Below are 19,082 nucleotides of genomic sequence, written 5' to 3' on the forward strand. Positions count from 1 at the left end.
CCTGGCCCATCTCTCTCTCTCTACCCTCCCCTCTCTCCCTCTCCCCTGGCCCATCTATCTCCCTCTACCCTCCCCTCTCTCCCTCCCTCCCTCTCCCCTGGCCCATCTATCTCCCTCTACCCTCCCCTCTCTCCCTCTCCCCTGGCCCATCTCTCTCTCCCCAACCTCCCCTCTCTCCCTCTCCCCTGGCCCATCTATCTCCCTCTACCCTCCCCTCTCTCCCTTTCCCCTGGCCCATCTCTCTCTCTCTACCCTCCCCTCTCTCCCTCTCCCCTGGCCCATCTATCTCCCTCTACCCTCCCCTCTCTCCCTCCCTCCCTCTCCCCTGGCCCATCTATCTCCCTCTACCCTCCCCTCTCTCCCTCTCCCCTGGCCCATCTCTCTCTCTCTACCCTCCCCTCTCTCCCTCCCTCCCTCTCCCCTGGCCCATCTATCTCCCTCTACCCTCCCCTCTCTCCCTCTCCCCTGGCCCATCTCTCTCTCTCTACCCTCCCCTCTCTCCCTCTCCCCTGGCCCATCTATCTCCCTCTACCCTCCCCTCTCTCCCTCTCCCCTGGCCCATCTCTCTCTCTCTACCCTCCCCTCTCTCCCTCCCTCCCCCTCCCCTGGCCCATCTATCTCCCTCTACCCTCCCCTCTCTCCCTCTCCCCTGGCCCATCTCTCTCCCTCTACCCTCCCCTATCTCCCTCCCTCCCTCTCCCCTGGCCCATCTATCTCCCTCTACCCTCCCCTCTCTCCCTCTCCCCTGGCCCATCTCTCTCTCTCTACCCTCCCCTCTCTCCCTCTCCCCTGGCCCATCTCTCTCTCTCTACCCTCCCCTCTCTCCCTCCCTCCCTCTCCCCTGGCCCATATATCTCCCTCTACCCTCCCCTCTCTCCCTCTCCCCTGGCCCATCTCTCTCCCCATCCTCTTCTCTCTCCCTCTCTCCCTCTCCCCTGGCCCATCTATCTCTCTCTACCCTCCCCTCTCTCCCTCTCCCCTGGCCCATCTCTCTCTCTCTACCCTCCCCTCTCTCCCTCTCCCCTGGCCCATCTCTCTCCCCATCCTCTCCTCTCTCCCTCTCCCCTGGCCCATCTATCTCTCTCTCTCTCTCTCTCTCCCTCTCTCTCTCTCTCTCTCTCTCTCTCTCTCTCTCTCTCTGTCTCTCTCTCTCTCTCTCTCTCTCTCTCTGTCTCTCTCTGTCTCTCTCTCTCCCTCTCTCTCTCTCCCTCCCTCTCTCTCTCTGTCTCTCTCTCTCTCTCTCCCTTTCTCTCTCTCTCTCTCTCCCTTTCTTTCTCTCTCTCTCTCGCTCTCTTTCTTTCTCTCTCTCTCTCAATTCAATTCAAGGGGCTTTATTGTCATGGGAAACATGTTTACATTGTCAAAGCAAGTAAAGTAGATAATATACGAAAGTGAAATAAACAATAAGTGTTAACAGTAAACATTACTCTCACAAAAGTTCCAAAAGAATAAAGACATTGTCATATTATGTGTATCTACAGTGTTGTAACGATGTGCAAATAGTTAAAGTACAAAAGGGAAAATAAATAAACATAAATATGGGTTGTATTTACAATGATGTTTGTTCTTCACTGGTTGCCCTTTTCTTGTGGCAACAGGTCACAAATCTTGCTGCTGTGACACACTGTGGAATTTCACCCAGTAGATATGGGAGTTTATCAAAATTGGGTTTGTTTTTAAATTCTTTGTGGATCTGTGTAATCTGAGGGAAATATGTGTCTCTAGCTCAGTTTCCACCTCATTTTGTGGGCACTGAGCACATAGCCTGTCTTCTCTTGAGAGCCATGTCTGCCTACGGCGGCCTTTCTCAATAGCAAGGCTATGCTCACTGAGTCTGTACATAGTCAAAGCTTTCCTTAAGTTTGGGTCAGTCACAGTGGTCAGGTATTCTGCCGCTGTGTACTCTCTGTTTAGGGCCAAATAGCATTCTAGTTTGCTCTGTTTTTTTGTTAATTCTTTCCAATGTGTCAAGTAATTATCTTTTTGTTTTCTCATGTTTTGGTTGGGTCTAATTGTGCTGTTGTCCTGGGGCTCTGTGGGGTGTGTTTGTGTTTGTGAACAGAGCCCCAGGACCAGCTTGCTTAGGGGACTCTTCTCCAGGTTCATCTCTCTGTAGGTGATGGCTTTGTTATGGAAGGTTTGTGAATCGCTTCCTTTTAGGTGGTTATAGAATTTAACAGCTCTTTTCTGGATTTTGATAGTTAGTGGGTATCATTCTAATTCTGCTCTGCAGGCATTATTTAGTGTTCTACGTTGTACACAGAGGATATTTTTGCAGAATTCTGCATGCAGAGTCTCAATTTGGTGTTTGTCCCATCTTATGAATTCTTGGTTGGTGAGTGGGCCCCAGACCTCACAATCATGAAGGGCAATGGGTTCTATAACTGATTCAAGTATTTTTAGCCAGGTCCTAATTGGTATGTTGAATTTTATGTGATGGCATAGAAGGCCCTTCTTGCCTTGTCTCTCTCTTTCCCTCTCTCACTCTCCTGCTCTCCGTCTCTCACTCTCCCTCTCTCTCTCCGTCTCTCACTCTCCCTCTCTCTCTCTCCGTCTCTCATTCTCCCTCTCTCACTCTATCTGTTCCCCCTGTTCTCTAGAGACTATCCCAGGGCTGTGTGGGTGTGGAAACCAGCTCAGATCAAACACACACTGAGCCTCTCCCTCTGACTGCAACCTCTCTCTCTCCCTCTCTTCTCCCTCTGACTGCTCCTTCCCTATCTCTCTCCCTACATCAACCTCTTTCTCTCTCTCTCTTCTCCCTCTGACTGCTCCTTCCCTATATCTCTCCCTACATCAACCTCTCTCTCTCTCTCTCTTCTCCCTCTGACTGCTCCTTCCCTATATCTCTCCCTACATCAACCTCTCTCTCTCTCTCTTCTCCCTCTGACTGCTCCTTCCCTATCTCTCTCCCTACATCAACCTCTCTCTCTCTCTCTCTTCTCCCTCTGACTGCTCCTTCCCTATCTCTCTCCCTACATCAACCTCTCTCTCCACCACTGCAGTGAACACCAGTTTCAGAGTGAAAGAGAATGAAAAAAAGAGACATGAGAGAGAGGGACACAAGAGGTGAGAGAGGAAAATGGAGAGAGGTAGACATGGAAGCCAAACGAGAGGGAGAGAAGCACAGAATGAGAAAGAGTGGAATACAAAGTGAGAAAAGAAGATGTAGATTAGGAGTACGGTGAGAAAGAGAGAGAGAGAGAGAGAGAGAGAGGGTGAGAGAGAGAGCACCATTGGATGGAGGATGGAGACAGACCTGCTAGCTACAGCAGCTCTACAGTAAATCAGAGAGGAGAGAGCAGAGGCCAGAGAAGCCTCGTCATCAGCCTGACCTCTCTCTCTCATTCTCTCTCCCCCCTCTCTTTCCACCTCCCTCCCTCTCTATCCTCGCCCTCTCTCACTCTCTCCATCCTCTCCCTTCTCTCTCTCTCTCACCCTCACTCTCTAAGCATTTAATAAGTCTAAATTACAGCTCCATGACAATAATTAGTATCATTAACGTCATCATCTTCAGACAACACCTCTCATTAGCTCAGGATCCATTGGCAAAATAACTATTAGCCAAACAGACAGCGCTACGATCGATTGGAAGTCACTGTAGGTCCCATAAACAACAACAGCAACAACAACAGCCTACACACAACAACAACAGCCTACACACAACAACAACAGCCTACACACAACAACAACAGCCTACACACAACAACAACAGCCTACACACAACAACAACAGCCTACACACAACAACAACAGCCTACACACAAATATTTATCCAAATTATACATGTCTAAAATATCTTCACCATTTAACATAAAGTCAACCCCCTCAAAGAGCTGGTTGAGCTCAATAGGAAAGATGGAAGATACCATTCAGAGCAGTAAAATAGGGGTGGATAGTGAAGAATGATATGGCTGCCACTACTACAGAAGCATATGATACCCCTCCCTGTTGGTGTTTAGATAAATCATTCTCGCCTCAAAGGCTGGAATCAACTGAATATACCCTCAGACGTTGGAGGACTGACACGGTCTGTGTTCTACAGTGTCAACAAAAATATTTATTTGGCTTCATTATTTTGTCCTTCAATATAAAAGTCCCTGTTATTGTGGTTTAGTCAAGTGAACACCCCCTGCCTCCATCTCCACAAGCTCACCCAAACATACTGTATACACACTCTCTCTCCTAAACATACTGTATACACACTCTCTCTCCTAAACATACTGTATACACACTCTCTCTCCAAAACATACTGTATACACACTCTCTCTCCAAACATACTGTATACACACTCTCTCTCCTAAACATACTGTATACACACTCTCTCACACAAACATACTGTATACACACTCTCTCTCCTAAACATACTGTATACACACTCTCTCTCCTAAACATACTGTATACACACTCTCTCTCCAAACATACTGTATACACACTCTCTCACACAAATATACTGTATACACACTCTCTCACACAAACATACTGTATACACACTATCTCACACAAATATACTGTATACACACTCTCTCACACAAACATACTGTATACACACTGTCTCTCTCTCCCCTTCTCTGTCTCTCTCTCTCCCCTTCTCTGTCTCTCTCTCTCTCCCCTTCTCTGTCTCTCTCTCTCTCTCTCCCCCTTCTCTGTCTCTGTCTCTCTCCCCTTCTCTCTCTCTTCCCCTCTCTCTCTCTCCCCCTTCTCTCTCTGTCTCTCTCTCTCCATCCCCTCTCTCTGTCTCTCTCCCCCTCTCTCTCTCTGTCTCTCTCCCCCTTCTCTCTCTCCCCTCCCTCTGTCTCTCTCTCTCTCTCTCCCCCTTCTCTGTCTCTGTCTCTCTCCCCTTCTCTCTCTCTCCCCCTCTCTCTCTCTCCCCCTTCTCTCTCTGTCTCTCTCTCTCCATCCCCTCTCTCTGTCTCTCTCCCCCTCTCTCTCTCTGTCTCTCTCCCCCTTCTCTCTCTCCCCTCCCTCTGTCTCTCTCTCTCTCCCCTCTCTCTCCACGTTCTCTCTCTCTCTCCCCTCTCTCTGTCTCTCTCCCCTTGCTCTGTCTCTCTCTCTCTCCCCTTCTCTGTCTCTCTCTAGCTGGCCTGGCCGTAAACCAGTGAATAATTCACATTGTACAGATTGAATGTAGATCATTGGCTCTACATGGGGATAAAACACTAAAGCTGGTCACCTCTCTCTCTCTCTCTCTCTCTCTCTCTCTCTCTCTCTCTCTCTCTCTCTCTCTTTTCTCCCCAGCCCCTCCCTCTGCCTCTTTTTCCCTCTCCCACTAACCTCCCTCTGTTTCTCTTTATCTCTCCATCTCTCATTCCACCAACCTCCCTCTTTCCCTCTTTATCTCTACATCTCTCATTCTACCAACCTCCCTCTGTCCCTCTTTATCTCTCCATCTCTCATTCCACCAACCTCCCCCTGTCCCTCTCCATCTCTCATTCCACCAACCTCCCTCTGTCCCTCTGTATCTCTCATTCCACCAACCTCCCTCTGTATCTCTCATTCCACCAACCTCCCTATGTCCCTCTTTATCTCTCCATCTCTCATTCCACCAACCTCCCTCTGTCCCTCTGTATCTCTCCATCTCTCATTCCACCAACCTCCCTCTGTCCCCCTGTAGCGCTCCATCTCTCATTCCACCAACCTCCCTCTGTCCCTCTGTCCCTCTGTATCTCTCATTCCCCCAACCTCCCTCTGTCCCTCTGTCCCTCTCCATCTCTCATTCCACCAACCTCCCTCTGTCCCTCTGTATCTCTCATTCCCCCAACCTCCCTCTGTCCCTCTCCATCTCTCATTCCACCAACCTCCCTCTGTCCCTCTCCATCTCTCATTCCACCAACCTCCCTCTGTCCCTCTTTATCTCTCCATCTCTCATTCACCAACCTCCCTCTGTCCCTCTGTCCCTCTATCTCTCCATCTCTCATTCCACCAACCTCCCTCTGTCCCTCTGTATCTCTCATTCCACCAACCTCCCTATGTCCCTCTTTATCTCTCCATCTCTCATTCCACCAACCTCCCTCTGTCCCTCTGTATCTCTCCATCTCTCATTCCACCAACCTCCCTCTGTCCCCCTGTAGCGCTCCATCTCTCATTCCACCAACCTCCCTCTGTCCCTCTGTCCCTCTGTATCTCTCATTCCCCCAACCTCCCTCTGTCCCTCTGTCCCTCTCCATCTCTCATTCCACCAACCTCCCTCTGTCCCTCTGTATCTCTCATTCCCCCAACCTCCCTCTGTCCCTCTCCATCTCTCATTCCACCAACCTCCCTCTGTCCCTCTCCATCTCTCATTCCACCAACCTCCCTCTGTCCCTCTTTATCTCTCCATCTCTCATTCACCAACCTCCCTCTGTCCCTCTGTCCCTCTATCTCTCCATCTCTCATTCCACCAACCTCCCTCTGTCCCTCTGTATCTCTCATTCCACCAACCTCCCTCTGTCCCTCTGTATCTCTCATTCCACCAACCTCCCTCTGTCCCTCTGTATCTCTCATTCCACCAACCTCCCTCTGTATCTCTCATTCCACCAACCTCCCTCTGTCCCTCTTTATCTCTCCATCTCTCATTCCACCAACCTCCATCTGTCCCTCTATCTCTCCATCTCTCATTCACCAACCTCCATCTGTCCATCTGTCCCTATGTTGCCCTTAATCTCTGCATTTCTCACTCCACCAACCTCCCTCTGTTGCTATTTATCTCTCCGTCTCTCACTCCACCAACCTCCCTCTGTTGCTATTTATCTCTCCGTCTCTCACTCCACCAACCTCCCTCTCTCCCTCTGTCCCTCTTTATCTCTCTGTCTCTCACTCCACCAACCTCCCTCTGTTGCTATTTATCTCTCTGTCTCTCACTCCATCAACCTCCCTCTGTCCCTCTTTATCTCTCTGTCTCTCACTCCACCAACCTCCCTCTGTTGCTATTTATCTCTCCGTCGCTCACTCCACCAACCTCCCTCTGTTGCTCTTTATCTCTCCGAATCTCACTCCACCAACCTCCCTCTCTCCCTCTGTCCCTCTTTATCTCTCCATCTCTCAATCCACCAACCTCCCTCTGTTGCTATTTATCTCTCCGTCTCTCACTCCACCAACCTCCCTCTGTTGCTATGTATCTCTCCATCTCTCACTCCACCAACCTCCCTCTGTTGCTATTTATCTCTCCATCTCTCACTCCACCAACCTCCCTCTGTTGCTATTTATCTCTCCGTCTCTCACTCCACCAACCTCCCTCTGTTGCTATTTATCTCTCCGTCTCTCACTCCACCAACCTCCCTCTGTTGCTATTTATCTCTCCGTCTCTCACTCCACCAACCTCCCTCTGTTGCTATTTATCTCTCCGTCTCTCACTCCACCAACCTCCCTCTCTCCCTCTGTCCCTCTTTATCTCTCTGTCTCTCACTCCACCAACCTCCCTCTGTTGCTATTTATCTCTCCGTCTCTCACTCCACCAACCTCCCTCTGTTGCTATTTATCTCTCCGTCTCTCACTCCACCAACCTCCCTCTCTCCCTCTGTCCCTCTTTATCTCTCCGTCTCTCACTCCACCAACCTCCCTCTGTTGCTATTTATCTCTCCGTCTCTCACTCCACCAACCTCCCTCTGTTGCTATTTATCTCTCCGTCTCTCACTCCACCAACCTCCCTCTGTTGCTATTTATCTCTCCGTCTCTCACTCCACCAACCTCCCTCTCTCCCTCTGTCCCTCTTTATCTCTCTGTCTCTCACTCCACCAACCTCCCTCTGTTGCTATTTATCTCTCCGTCTCTCACTCCACCAACCTCCCTCTGTTGCTATTTATCTCTCCGTCTCTCACTCCACCAACCTCCCTCTCTCCCTCTGTCCCTCTTTATCTCTCTGTCTCTCACTCCACCAACCTCCCTCTGTTGCTATTTATCTCTCCGTCTCTCACTCCACCAACCTCCCTCTCTCCCTCTGTCCCTCTTTATCTCTCTGTCTCTCACTCCACCAACCTCCCTCTGTTGCTATTTATCTCTCCGTCTCTCACTCCACCAACCTCCCTCTGTTGCTATGTATCTCTCCGTCTCTCACTCCACCAACCTCCCTCTGTTGCTATTTATCTCTCCGTCTCTCACTCCACCAACCTCCCTCTGTTGCTATTTATCTCTCCGTCTCTCATTCCACCAACCTCCCTCTGTTGATATTTATCTCTCCCTCTCTCACTCTACCAACCTCCCTCTGTTGCTATGTATCTCTCCGTCTCTCACTCCACCAACCTCCCTCTGTTGCTATTTATCTCTCCGTCTCTCACTCCACCAACCTCCCTCTGTTGCTATTTATCTCTCCGTCTCTCACTCCACCAACCTCCCTCTGTTGCTATTTATCTCTCTGTCTCTCACTCCACCAACCTCCCTCCCTCTGTTGCTATTTATCTCTCCGTCTCTCACTCCACCAACCTCTCTCTGTTGCTATTTATCTCTCCGTCTCTCACTCCACCAACCTCCCTCTGTGACTTTCTCTTTTCCCCTCCTCTATTCAACCTCCTGTATCTCTTTCACTGCTTCTCCCCAGTCCCTCCCTCTGCTCTGTCTTTCATTCTCTATTCTTCTGCCTCTCTATCTCTTTCTTTCACTTCACCCCAGTACCTCCCTCTGCCTCTCTCTCTCTTTCTGTACACCCTTCCTTCTGACTCTCTTTTGCTTCCTCTTCTCCTGTCCCTCCCTCTGCATCTCTTTCACTATGCCTCTCTCTCCTTCTTTCTCTTTCTCTGCCCCCCACTCTCCTCTTCCCTCATTCTCTCTCTCCTTCTTTCTCTTCCTCTGCCCCCCACTCTCCTCTTCCCTTATTCTCTCGCTCATCCTTTCTTCTGCCCAGGTCTTTGTAGCCTGCTTCTCTCCTCTGTTCTAGAACCACATCCAGCAGGCGTCTCTTTAGGCGCCCATTTTAATATTCTCTCTTTCCTTTTTATGTGAGAGGAGAACCAGGCAGAACACACATACACACACACAGCACTGCTATACTCAGTGTGTGGACTGCTACAGTGCTCGGAGGTTTCATCATCCGTAATTACAGTCTATAAGGAGAGAGTTCAGATCTGTACAATTACTATGTAGATCTAATCAGGACACTCACACAACATTTGCAGGTGCGGACTCATACACGCACACACACATGGCTCAAACACATATGGCTCACAAGAACGTATGCACGCACGCACCACACACACACACACACACACACACACACACACACACACACACACACACACACACACACACACACACACAGCTCTCCTGTCTATCCTCCCTGGGGAATCCCACACGGCAGGCAGGTCACCCACAGCCCCACACAGTAAGGACAACACCAGCATCATGTTACACCACAGACAGACAGACCCACAACCCTGGAGCTTTACTACAATGATCAAATAGCTACTGTTACAAACTGGGTGGTTCCAGCCCTGAATGCTGATTGGCTGAAAGCCGTGGTATATCACAGTTATGACAAAACATTACTGCTGCTTGAATTACGCTGTTAATCAGTTTAATCAGTTACGGCCAATATACTCTGTGTTGCGTCATGCTTAAGAACAGCCCTTAGCCGTGGTATATTGGCCGTGGTATATTGGCCATATACCACACCTCCTCTGGCTGTGTTTCTTAATTATACAATGTCTACACTATCTACCATTTCTGGACATTTCCCCTCTGTCTCCTCTATCTCTCCTCTCTGTCCCCTCTTCTGTCACCGAGGCCCTCAGGAGGCAAACATACACGGATTTCAAGCTACAGCTTGTCCCCAGGAAGAAGACAGTGAGAGCCAGAGAGAGAGAGAGAGACAGAGAGATGGAGGGAGCATCACGTGAGACAGTGTGTTCGTGATTGCACACTGAAGCGTGAATGACCCAAATGGTGAATCTTTCTGAACAGTGCCAGGCAGTGGGCTGACCGCACCGTGTGTGTGTGTGTGTGTGTGTGTGTGTGTGTGTGTGTGTGTGTGTGGTGTGTGTGTGGTGTGTGCCTCCCCGAGGTAATTGATCGTGCTGAACAGGTGTTACTGTATCACCTGCCGCACGTGTACACACCAGGGTCTCTGTCAGCTGTGACTGATCTGTGCTCTGCACCAGGCAGACAGGACTTAGACACCATCTTTATGGGCCAAAGGCAGAGACCTGGGGTTGTGTGTGTGTCTGTTGTACATATTCATTTGCATAACAATCATCTTCATAGTGTCTGAAAAAAGTGGCGATTGATTGAATCACTCGTCGTTCAACTCCACACACTTGAATTGTAACGGTATTAATGACCTAACACCATGCATCAGTCTGCTCTTTCTAGCTATCTCTCTCTTTCCCCTCCCTCTCACTCTCCCTCCCTCCCGCATTCCCACTATCTCTCTCTCTTTCCCCTCCCTCTCTCTCACTCTCCCTCCCTCCCGCATTCCCACTATCTCTCTCTCTTTCCCCTCCCTCCCTCTCACTCTCCCTCCCTCCCGCATTCCCACTATCTCTCTCTTTCCCCTCCCTCTCCCTCCCTCCCGCATTCCCACTATCTCTCTCTCTTTCCCCTCCCTCTCACTCACTCTCCCTCCCTCCCGCATTCCCACTATCTCTCTCTCTCTTTCCCCTCCCTCTCACTCCCTCCCGCATTCTCACTATCTCTCTCTCTTTCCCCTCCCTCTCTCTCTCCCTCCCTCCCGCATTCCCACTATCTCTCTCTCTTTCCCCTCCCTCCCTCTCACTGACCCTCCCTCCTGCATTCCCACTATCTCTCTCTCTTCCCCTCCCTCTCCCTCCCTCCCGCATTCCCACCATCTCTCTCTCTTTCCCCTCCCTCTCTCCCTCCCTCCCGCATTCCCACTATCTCTCTCTCTCCCCTCCCTCTCTCTCTCCCTCCCTCCCGCATTCCCACCATCTCTCTCTCTTTCCCCTCCCTCTCCCTCCCTCCCGCATTCCCACTATCTCTCTCTTTCCCCTCCCTCTCCCTCCCTCCCGCATTCCCACTATCTCTCTCTCTTACCCCTCCCTCTCACTCTCCCTCCCTCCCGCATTCCCACTATCTCTCTCTCCTTCCCCTCCCTCTCTCTCTCCATCTCTCTCTGACACCATCTGTTCCTCTCTCTAGTCGTCTGTGTGGTTTTCACACGTCCTGGGTGTGTTTTGGCCATATTCACTTTCATCTTGTGAGACAAAGAGTGAGGAAGAGGGGGGGAAGAGGGGAAGTGGAGGAAGAAAGAGAGGTAGAGAGAGACAAGGGAGAGAGCAAAAGGGAGAGAGAGATGAGGGAGGGAGATGACAGGGAGGGAGGGAGGGAGATAACAGGGGGAGAGGGGGAGATGGATAGGAGGGTTATATCAAAAAGTTGCATGTCGGGGAGCATTTTTTGCATTTTAGCTAACCCTAACCCTTTTCCTAACCTGCTAAATAAATGTCCTAACCTGCTGTGTAAGTTCTCCTGACCTGCTAAATAAATGTCCTAACCTGCTGTGTAAGTTCTCCTGACCTGCTAAATAAATGTCCCAACCTTCTGTGTAAGTTCTCCTGACCTGCTAAATAAATGTCCTAACCTTCTGTGTAAGTTTTCCTGACCTGCTACGAAAAGTTAAATCTGACTGTAGCTGTATACCATCTAGTCAAAACCAGAGAGTAAGGGGCGGAGAGAGCTAATTATGTAGAGAAAGACAGACAGAGAGAGTCTGTCGTTCGCTTCTTTATTTCAATTCCTAACAAGTTTTTTTCTATGTTCATCATCCTCCTCCTCCTCACAGTCCTCCTTCACACTATGTTCATCATCCTCCTCACAGTCCTCCTTCACACTATGTTCATCATCATCCTCCTCACAGTCCTCCTTCACACTATGTTCATCATCCTCCTCCTCACAGTCCTCCTTCACACTATGTTCATCATCCTCCTCACAGTCCTCCTTCTCACTATGTTCATCATCATCCTCCTCACAGTCCTACTTCACACTATGTTCATCATCATCCTCCTCACAGTCCTCCTTCACACTATGTTCATCATCATCCTCCTCACAGTCCTCCTTCACACTATGTTCATCCTCCTCCTCACAGTCCTACTTCACACTATGTTCATCATCATCCTCCTCACAGTCCTCCTTCACACTATGTTCATCATCATCCTCCTCACAGTCCTCCTTCACACTATGTTCATCATCCTCCTCACAGTCCTCCTTCACACTATGTTCATCATCATCCTCCTCACAGTCCTCCTTCACACTATGTTCATCATCATCCTCCTCACAGTCCTCCTTCACACTATGTTCATCATCCTCCTCACAGTCCTCCTTCTCACTATGTTCATCATCATCCTCCTCACAGTCCTCCTTCACACTATGTTCATCATCCTCCTCACAGTCCTCCTTCACACTATGTTAATCCTCCTCCTCCTCCTCACAGTCCTCCTTCACACTATGTCCATCATCATCCTCCTCCTCACAGTCCTCCTTCACACTATGTTCATCATCCTCCTCCTCCTCACAGTCCTCCTTCACACTATGTTCATCATCATCCTCCTCACAGTCCTCCTTCTCACTATGTTCATAATCATCCTCCTCACAGTCCTCCTTCACACTATGTTCATCATCATCCTCCTCACAGTCCTCCTTCACACTATGTTCATCCTCCTCCTCCTCACAGTCCTCCTTCACACTATGTTCATCATCATCCTCCTCACAGTCCTCCTTCACACTATGTTCATCATCATCCTCCTCACAGTCCTCCTTCACACTATGTTCATCATCATCCTCCTCACAGTCCTCCTTCTCACTATGTTCATAATCATCCTCCTCACAGTCCTCCTTCACACTGTGTTCATCATCATCCTCCTCACAGTCCTCCTTCACACTATGTTCATCCTCCTCCTCACAGTCCTCCTTCACACTATGTTCATCATCCTCCTCACAGTCCTCCTTCACACTATGTTAATCCTCCTCCTCCTCCTCATAGTCCTCCTTCACACTATGTTCATCATCCTCCTCACAGTCCTCCTTCACACTATGTTAATCCTCCTCCTCCTCCTCATAGTCCTCCTTCACACTATGTTCATCATCATCCTCCTCACAGTCCTCCTTCACACTATGTTCATCATCCTCTTCACAGTCCTCCTTCACACTATGTTCATCATCCTCCTCACAGTCTTCCTTCACACTATGTTCATCATCATCCTCCTCACAGTCCTCCTTCACAATATGTTCATCATCATCCTCCTCACAGTCCTCCTTCTCACTATGTTCATCATCATCCTCCTCACAGTCCTCCTTCACACTATGTTCATCATCCTCCTCCTCACAGTCCTCCTTCACACTATGTTCATTATCCTCCTCACAGTCCTCCTTCACACTATGTTCATCCTCCTCCTCCTCACAGTCCTCCTTCACACTATGTTCATCCTCCTCCTCCTCACAGTCCTCCTTCACACTATGCTCATCATCATCCTCCTCACAGTCCTCCTTCACACTATGTTCATCATCATCCTCCTCACAGTCCTCCTTCACACTATGTTCATCCTCCTCCTCATAGTCCTCCTTCACACTATGTTCATCATCCTCCTCACAGTCCTCCTTCACACTATGTTCATCCTCCTCCTCCTCACAGTCCTCCTTCACACTATGTTCATCATCGTCCTCCTCACAGTCTTCCTTCACACTATGTTCATCATCATCCTCCTCACAGTCCTCCTTCACACTATGTTCATCATCCTCCTCACAGTCCTCCTTCACACTATGTTCATAATCATCCTCCTCACAGTCCTCCTTCACACTATGTTCATCATCCTCCTCCTCACAGTCCTCCTTCACACTATGTTCATCATCCTCCTCCTCACAGTCCTCCTTCACACTGTGTTCCAACCACCCAAACCCAGTTCCAACCACCCAATCCCAGTTCCAACCACCCAAACCCAGTTCCAACCACCCAAACCCAGTTCCAACCACCCAAACCCAGTTCCAACCACCCAACCACCCAAACCCAGTTCCAACCACCCAACCACCCAAACCCAGTTCCAACCACCCAACCACCCAAACCCAGTTCCAGCCACCCAACAACCCAAACCCAGTTCCAACCACCCAAACCCAGTTCCAACCACCCAACCACCCAAACCCAGTTCCAACCACCCAACCACCCAAACCCAGTTCCAACCACCCAACAACCCAAACCTAGTTCCAACCACCCAACCACCCAAACCCAGTTCCAACCACCCAACCACCCAAACCCAGTTCTAACCACCCAACCACCCAAACCCAGTTCCAACCACCCAACCACCCGTCTTATTCATTTCATAGACCTATATTATCATTCATCAATTCATATCACAACTCTGCAAGGTCCAACCAACCCAACACATAACATATCATAGACCTGGATGTACCACACACCACAACACATAACATATCATAGACCTGGATGTACCACACACCACAACACATATCATAGACCTGGATGTACCACACACCACAACACATAACATATCATAGACCTGGATGTACCACACACCACACCACATAACATGTCATAGACCTGGATGTACCACACACCACAACACATAACATATCATAGACCTGGATGTACCACACACCACAACACATATCATAGACCTGGATGTACCACACACCACAACACATAACATATCATAGACCTGGATGTACCACACACCACAACACATAACATAGACCTGGATGTACCACACACCACAACACATAACATATCATAGACCTGGATGTACCACACATCACACCACATAACATGTCATAGACCTGGATGTACCACACACCACAACACATATCATAGACCTGGATGTACCACACACCACAACACATATCATAGACCTGGATGTACCACACACCACAACACATATCATAGACCTGGATGTACCACACATCACACCACATAACATGTCATAGACCTGGATGTACCACACACCACAACACATATCATAGACCTGGATGTACCACACACCACAACACATATCATAGACCTGGATGTACCACACACCACAACACATAACATATCATAGACCTGGATGTACCACACACCACAACACATATCATAGACCTGGATGTACCACACACCACAACACATAACATATCATAGACCTGGATGTACCACACACCACACAACCCAACAGTACAGTATCTTAAGTCCAATTGGACTGCTGTATATGGCATTAAACTGTTGTATTAACTCTAGCCCTATGGCCCAACCAACCAACACACCACAACACATAGGCCTAACACCACAACACAACACATAGTCCAAACACCACAACACATAGAAATAACACCACATCACATAGACCTAACACCGCAACACATAGGCCTAACACAGCAACACATAGGCCTAACACCACAACACAACACATAGTCCAAACACCACAACACATAGAAATAACACCACAACACATAGACCTAACACCACAACACATAGTCCAAACACCACAACACAACACATAGTCCAAACACCACAACACAACACATAGTCCAAACACCACAACACATAGAAATAACACCACAACACATAGACCTAACACCGCAACACATAGGCCTAACACAGCAACACATAGGCCTAACACCACAACACAACACATAGGCCTAACACAGCAACACATAGGAGGCCTAACACCACAACACATAGGCCTAACACCACAACACAACACATAGTCCAAACACCACAACACATAGGCCTAACACCACAACACATAGGCCTAACACCGCAACACAACACATAGTCCAAACACCACAACACATAGACCTAACACCGCAACACATAGGCCTAACACCGCAACACATAGGCCTAACACCACAACACAACACATAGGAGGCCTAACACCACAACACATAGGTCTAACACCACAACACATAGGAGGCCTAACACCACAATACATAGGAGGCCTAACACCACAATACATAGGAGGCCTAACACCGCAACACATAGGCCTAACACCACAACACAACACATAGGCCTAACACCACAATACATAGGCCTAACACCACAATACATAGGCCTAACACAGCAACACATAGGCCTAACACCACAATACATAGGCCTAACACCGCAACACATAGGAGGCCTAACACCACAACACATAGGAGGCCTAACACCACAACACATAGGAGGCCTAACATCACAACACAACACATAGGCCTAACACCACAACATATAGGCCTAACACCGCAACACATAGGAGGCCTAACACTGCAACACAACACATAGGCCTAACACCACAACATATAGGCCTAACACTGCAACACAACACATAGGTATAACGCCGCAACACAACACATAGGCCTAATACCATAACACATAGGCCTAACACCACAACACATAGGCCTAACACCACAACACATAGGCCTAACACCACAACACATAGGTCTAACACCACAACACATAGGAGGCCTAACACCACAATACATAGGAGGCCTAACACCACAATACATAGGAGGCCTAACACCACAACACATAGGCCTAACAACACAACACATAGGCCTAACAACACAACACATAGGTCTAACGCCGCAACACATAGGCCTAACACCACAACACAACACATAGGTATAACGCCGCAACACAACACATAGGCCTAATACCATAACACATAGGCCTAACACCACAACACATAGGCCTAACACCACAACACATAGGCCTAACACCGCAGCACATAGGCTTAACACCACAACACATAGGCCTTACACACAATCCCACACAACACAACACATAGGCCTAACACACAACACCACACAACACAACACATAGGCCTAACACACAACACCACACAACACAACACATAGGCCTAACACACAACCCCACACAACACAACACATAGGCCTAACACACAACCCCACACAACACAATACATAGGCCTAACACACAATCCCACACAACACAACACACAACCCCACACAACACAACACATAGGCCTAACACACAACCCCACACAACACAACACATAGGCCTAACACACAATCCCACACAACACACATTTGTACAGTACCTTAAATCCATTCGATCTGATATGATAGTTCACCATTAGGTTATGAAAGGATATGGCCATTCAGTAATCTTTTTGGCAGCTTTTCTCACAAAGTTGTCCTCACTGAAGATGAAGAGAGAGCGGTTGAGTGTAAAGCAGCTTTGTCGGACCGGGATCGGGTTGTACAGAGCCATAGTCCGGGCCCGCTGGGCCATCGACTGCTTGTACACACGCTGGCCCCCCGGGGGTCCGCCTTGCCGACTCCCGCCGCGGCCAGGGGCCCCCAGAGGACCGGCATTGCCACCGCCTCCACTTCCACCTCCGCCTCCTCCACCTCCTCGGTTCGGCACCTCGTCACCGAAGCGTGCCATTCTGTAGGGAGTGGGGAGACCAGACGGCGATCGTTAAGAACCAGAGAGGATAGTCACAGTGATCGTTCCACATTACACCCCATCGATCTCCGGAGGAAACACACATGCAGAACCTATAGGTGGCAGTGGGTCTTTCTGTCGTTCTGTCGGTCTGTCTGTTAGTCTATAGGTCTACAATACTCTCTCACTCTAGCAGGTCTTCACGACCAAGACACCTCCATTGGAGAGAGGGGGGGGGGGGAGTTGAGGAGAGGAGAGAGAGCAAACGGTGGCTTCACTTCTCTCGCTGTGTGTGCTTAGAGTGGAAATGGAGAACGGGTGGGTGATGTGGGAGAGAGAGAGGTGGTGGCGTGGTTTGTTGTTCCAGGCGAGAGCAGTTCGTGGTTAAAAATCGCTATCTTAGCCTATTGATGATGTAAGAAGCTATTCCCAAAATTAATTTCAAAAATGTCAATGTCTTTTTTTTATCTCATTGAAAGAGGAGGATGGCATCCTTGATGTGTTTCATTGGAGGAGGACAGAATCCTCATGCAAACACGGAGGTACATTTCACTAGGTATACAAATCCATACATTTAGCCCTAATCCTATGCAATAATAAGCTATGGATGACAGCAAGGTGATGGATTAAATCTAACAATCATTTCTAAATAACTAGCCTACATTATATATATACTGCGTCTTTTCCTCCAGTAGTTCAGCTTGAGAGGATCTGCAGTTGTCTTGTCCTCGTTGGAGATAAAAATAGCCGAGAATAGAAAACGGGCAAAAATCCTTAATAATTAATCATTTTCAGTACCATCCGCAATGTTTGATAGCCTATAGTAGAGACGAGCAATAGCCAAATCCAGCCGTATGCCTCCTCTATGTTGGCTTATCCTCAAATGGCGCCGATAGGGCTTTCCTAAAACCTAACCCTAAGTCACATTTGTTGATATTTTGTGATTTTAGTTTTTCTCTCTCTCTCAAAGCAAGAAGCCGTGGTGCTCAGGTTGGGGCGTGAGCAAGAGAGCATGCGTTTGGAGATGTTGAAAATACAGTCTATAGTCTATGAAAACAGGCTGTCCCTGAGTCTTGGTCTTCCCTTTCTCTCCTTTACATAAAATTAAGGGGAAGGGAGGGAGGAGAAAAGAGAAAAATCTATGCCACACTAATCATCTATATTCCAAGGTTCGGAGAAGAATCCGAATGTGTGAATAGAATCCTAAAATGGATGAGGTGAAAACGGCCGTGTGGAGAAGTGGCATCATCCGTTCTGTGCAGGAGACGTCGACCGACAGCTACAGCGGCTGACGCGCGGTCAGTTGGATTCTCACTCTAGTAGCAGCTCGTGTCTTCTCCGCCACCAGGCAAGGCGCGGGCGCAGCCAAGGTACCGCTTTGCCTCCATCACACACCCCCCCCCCCCAAGCTCGACGCTCCCCCAAACCAAAAACCAAAGCCCACGCCGCCCGCCCGCCGGTACGGTATGCTTTTCCTTTTTCTTTTCACCTCGCCCTCGGGGGAAACGCTCTGTCACTCGCGGTAACGTTCGGTCCGGAGGCTATATGGTCTTGGAGATCTGCATGCCTTGGAGACTGAAAAATCCGGGGAGCTTGAGCAAGTGCGTGTGAGAGAGTGAGTCAGTGAGAGAGATAGGGAGAGGGAGGGAGAGAGAGGGAGTGAGTCAGTGAGAGAGAGAGCTTGCTTTCCTTCTATGTGATCAGCTGGCAGGTTGAGCTAGAGTAGGGCATCTGATCAATTTAATGCTACGGGAGCGCCGTCCTCAAATCTCTGGCCAAGCTTTGCAGCA

General features: G+C 49.0%; 1 protein-coding gene across 1 annotated transcript in view; it reads right to left on the reverse strand.

Annotated features, from left to right (window-relative positions):
- Positions 1 to 16,850: 16,850 nt before the first annotated feature.
- Positions 16,851 to 19,082, reverse strand: part of LOC118938429 (translation initiation factor IF-2-like) — a 119,532-nt gene continuing 117,300 nt past the window's right edge. Inside the window, exon 3 of the mRNA XM_036942357.1 lies at positions 16,851 to 17,293. Within this exon, the coding sequence (XP_036798252.1) occupies positions 16,978 to 17,293 (316 nt within the window). The 3' untranslated portion in view covers positions 16,851 to 16,977. The remainder of the gene's footprint in view (positions 17,294 to 19,082) is intronic.

Source organism: Oncorhynchus mykiss, chromosome 13, assembly GCF_013265735.2.
Source record: "Oncorhynchus mykiss isolate Arlee chromosome 13, USDA_OmykA_1.1, whole genome shotgun sequence".
Taxonomy (NCBI): Eukaryota; Metazoa; Chordata; class Actinopteri; order Salmoniformes; family Salmonidae; genus Oncorhynchus; species Oncorhynchus mykiss.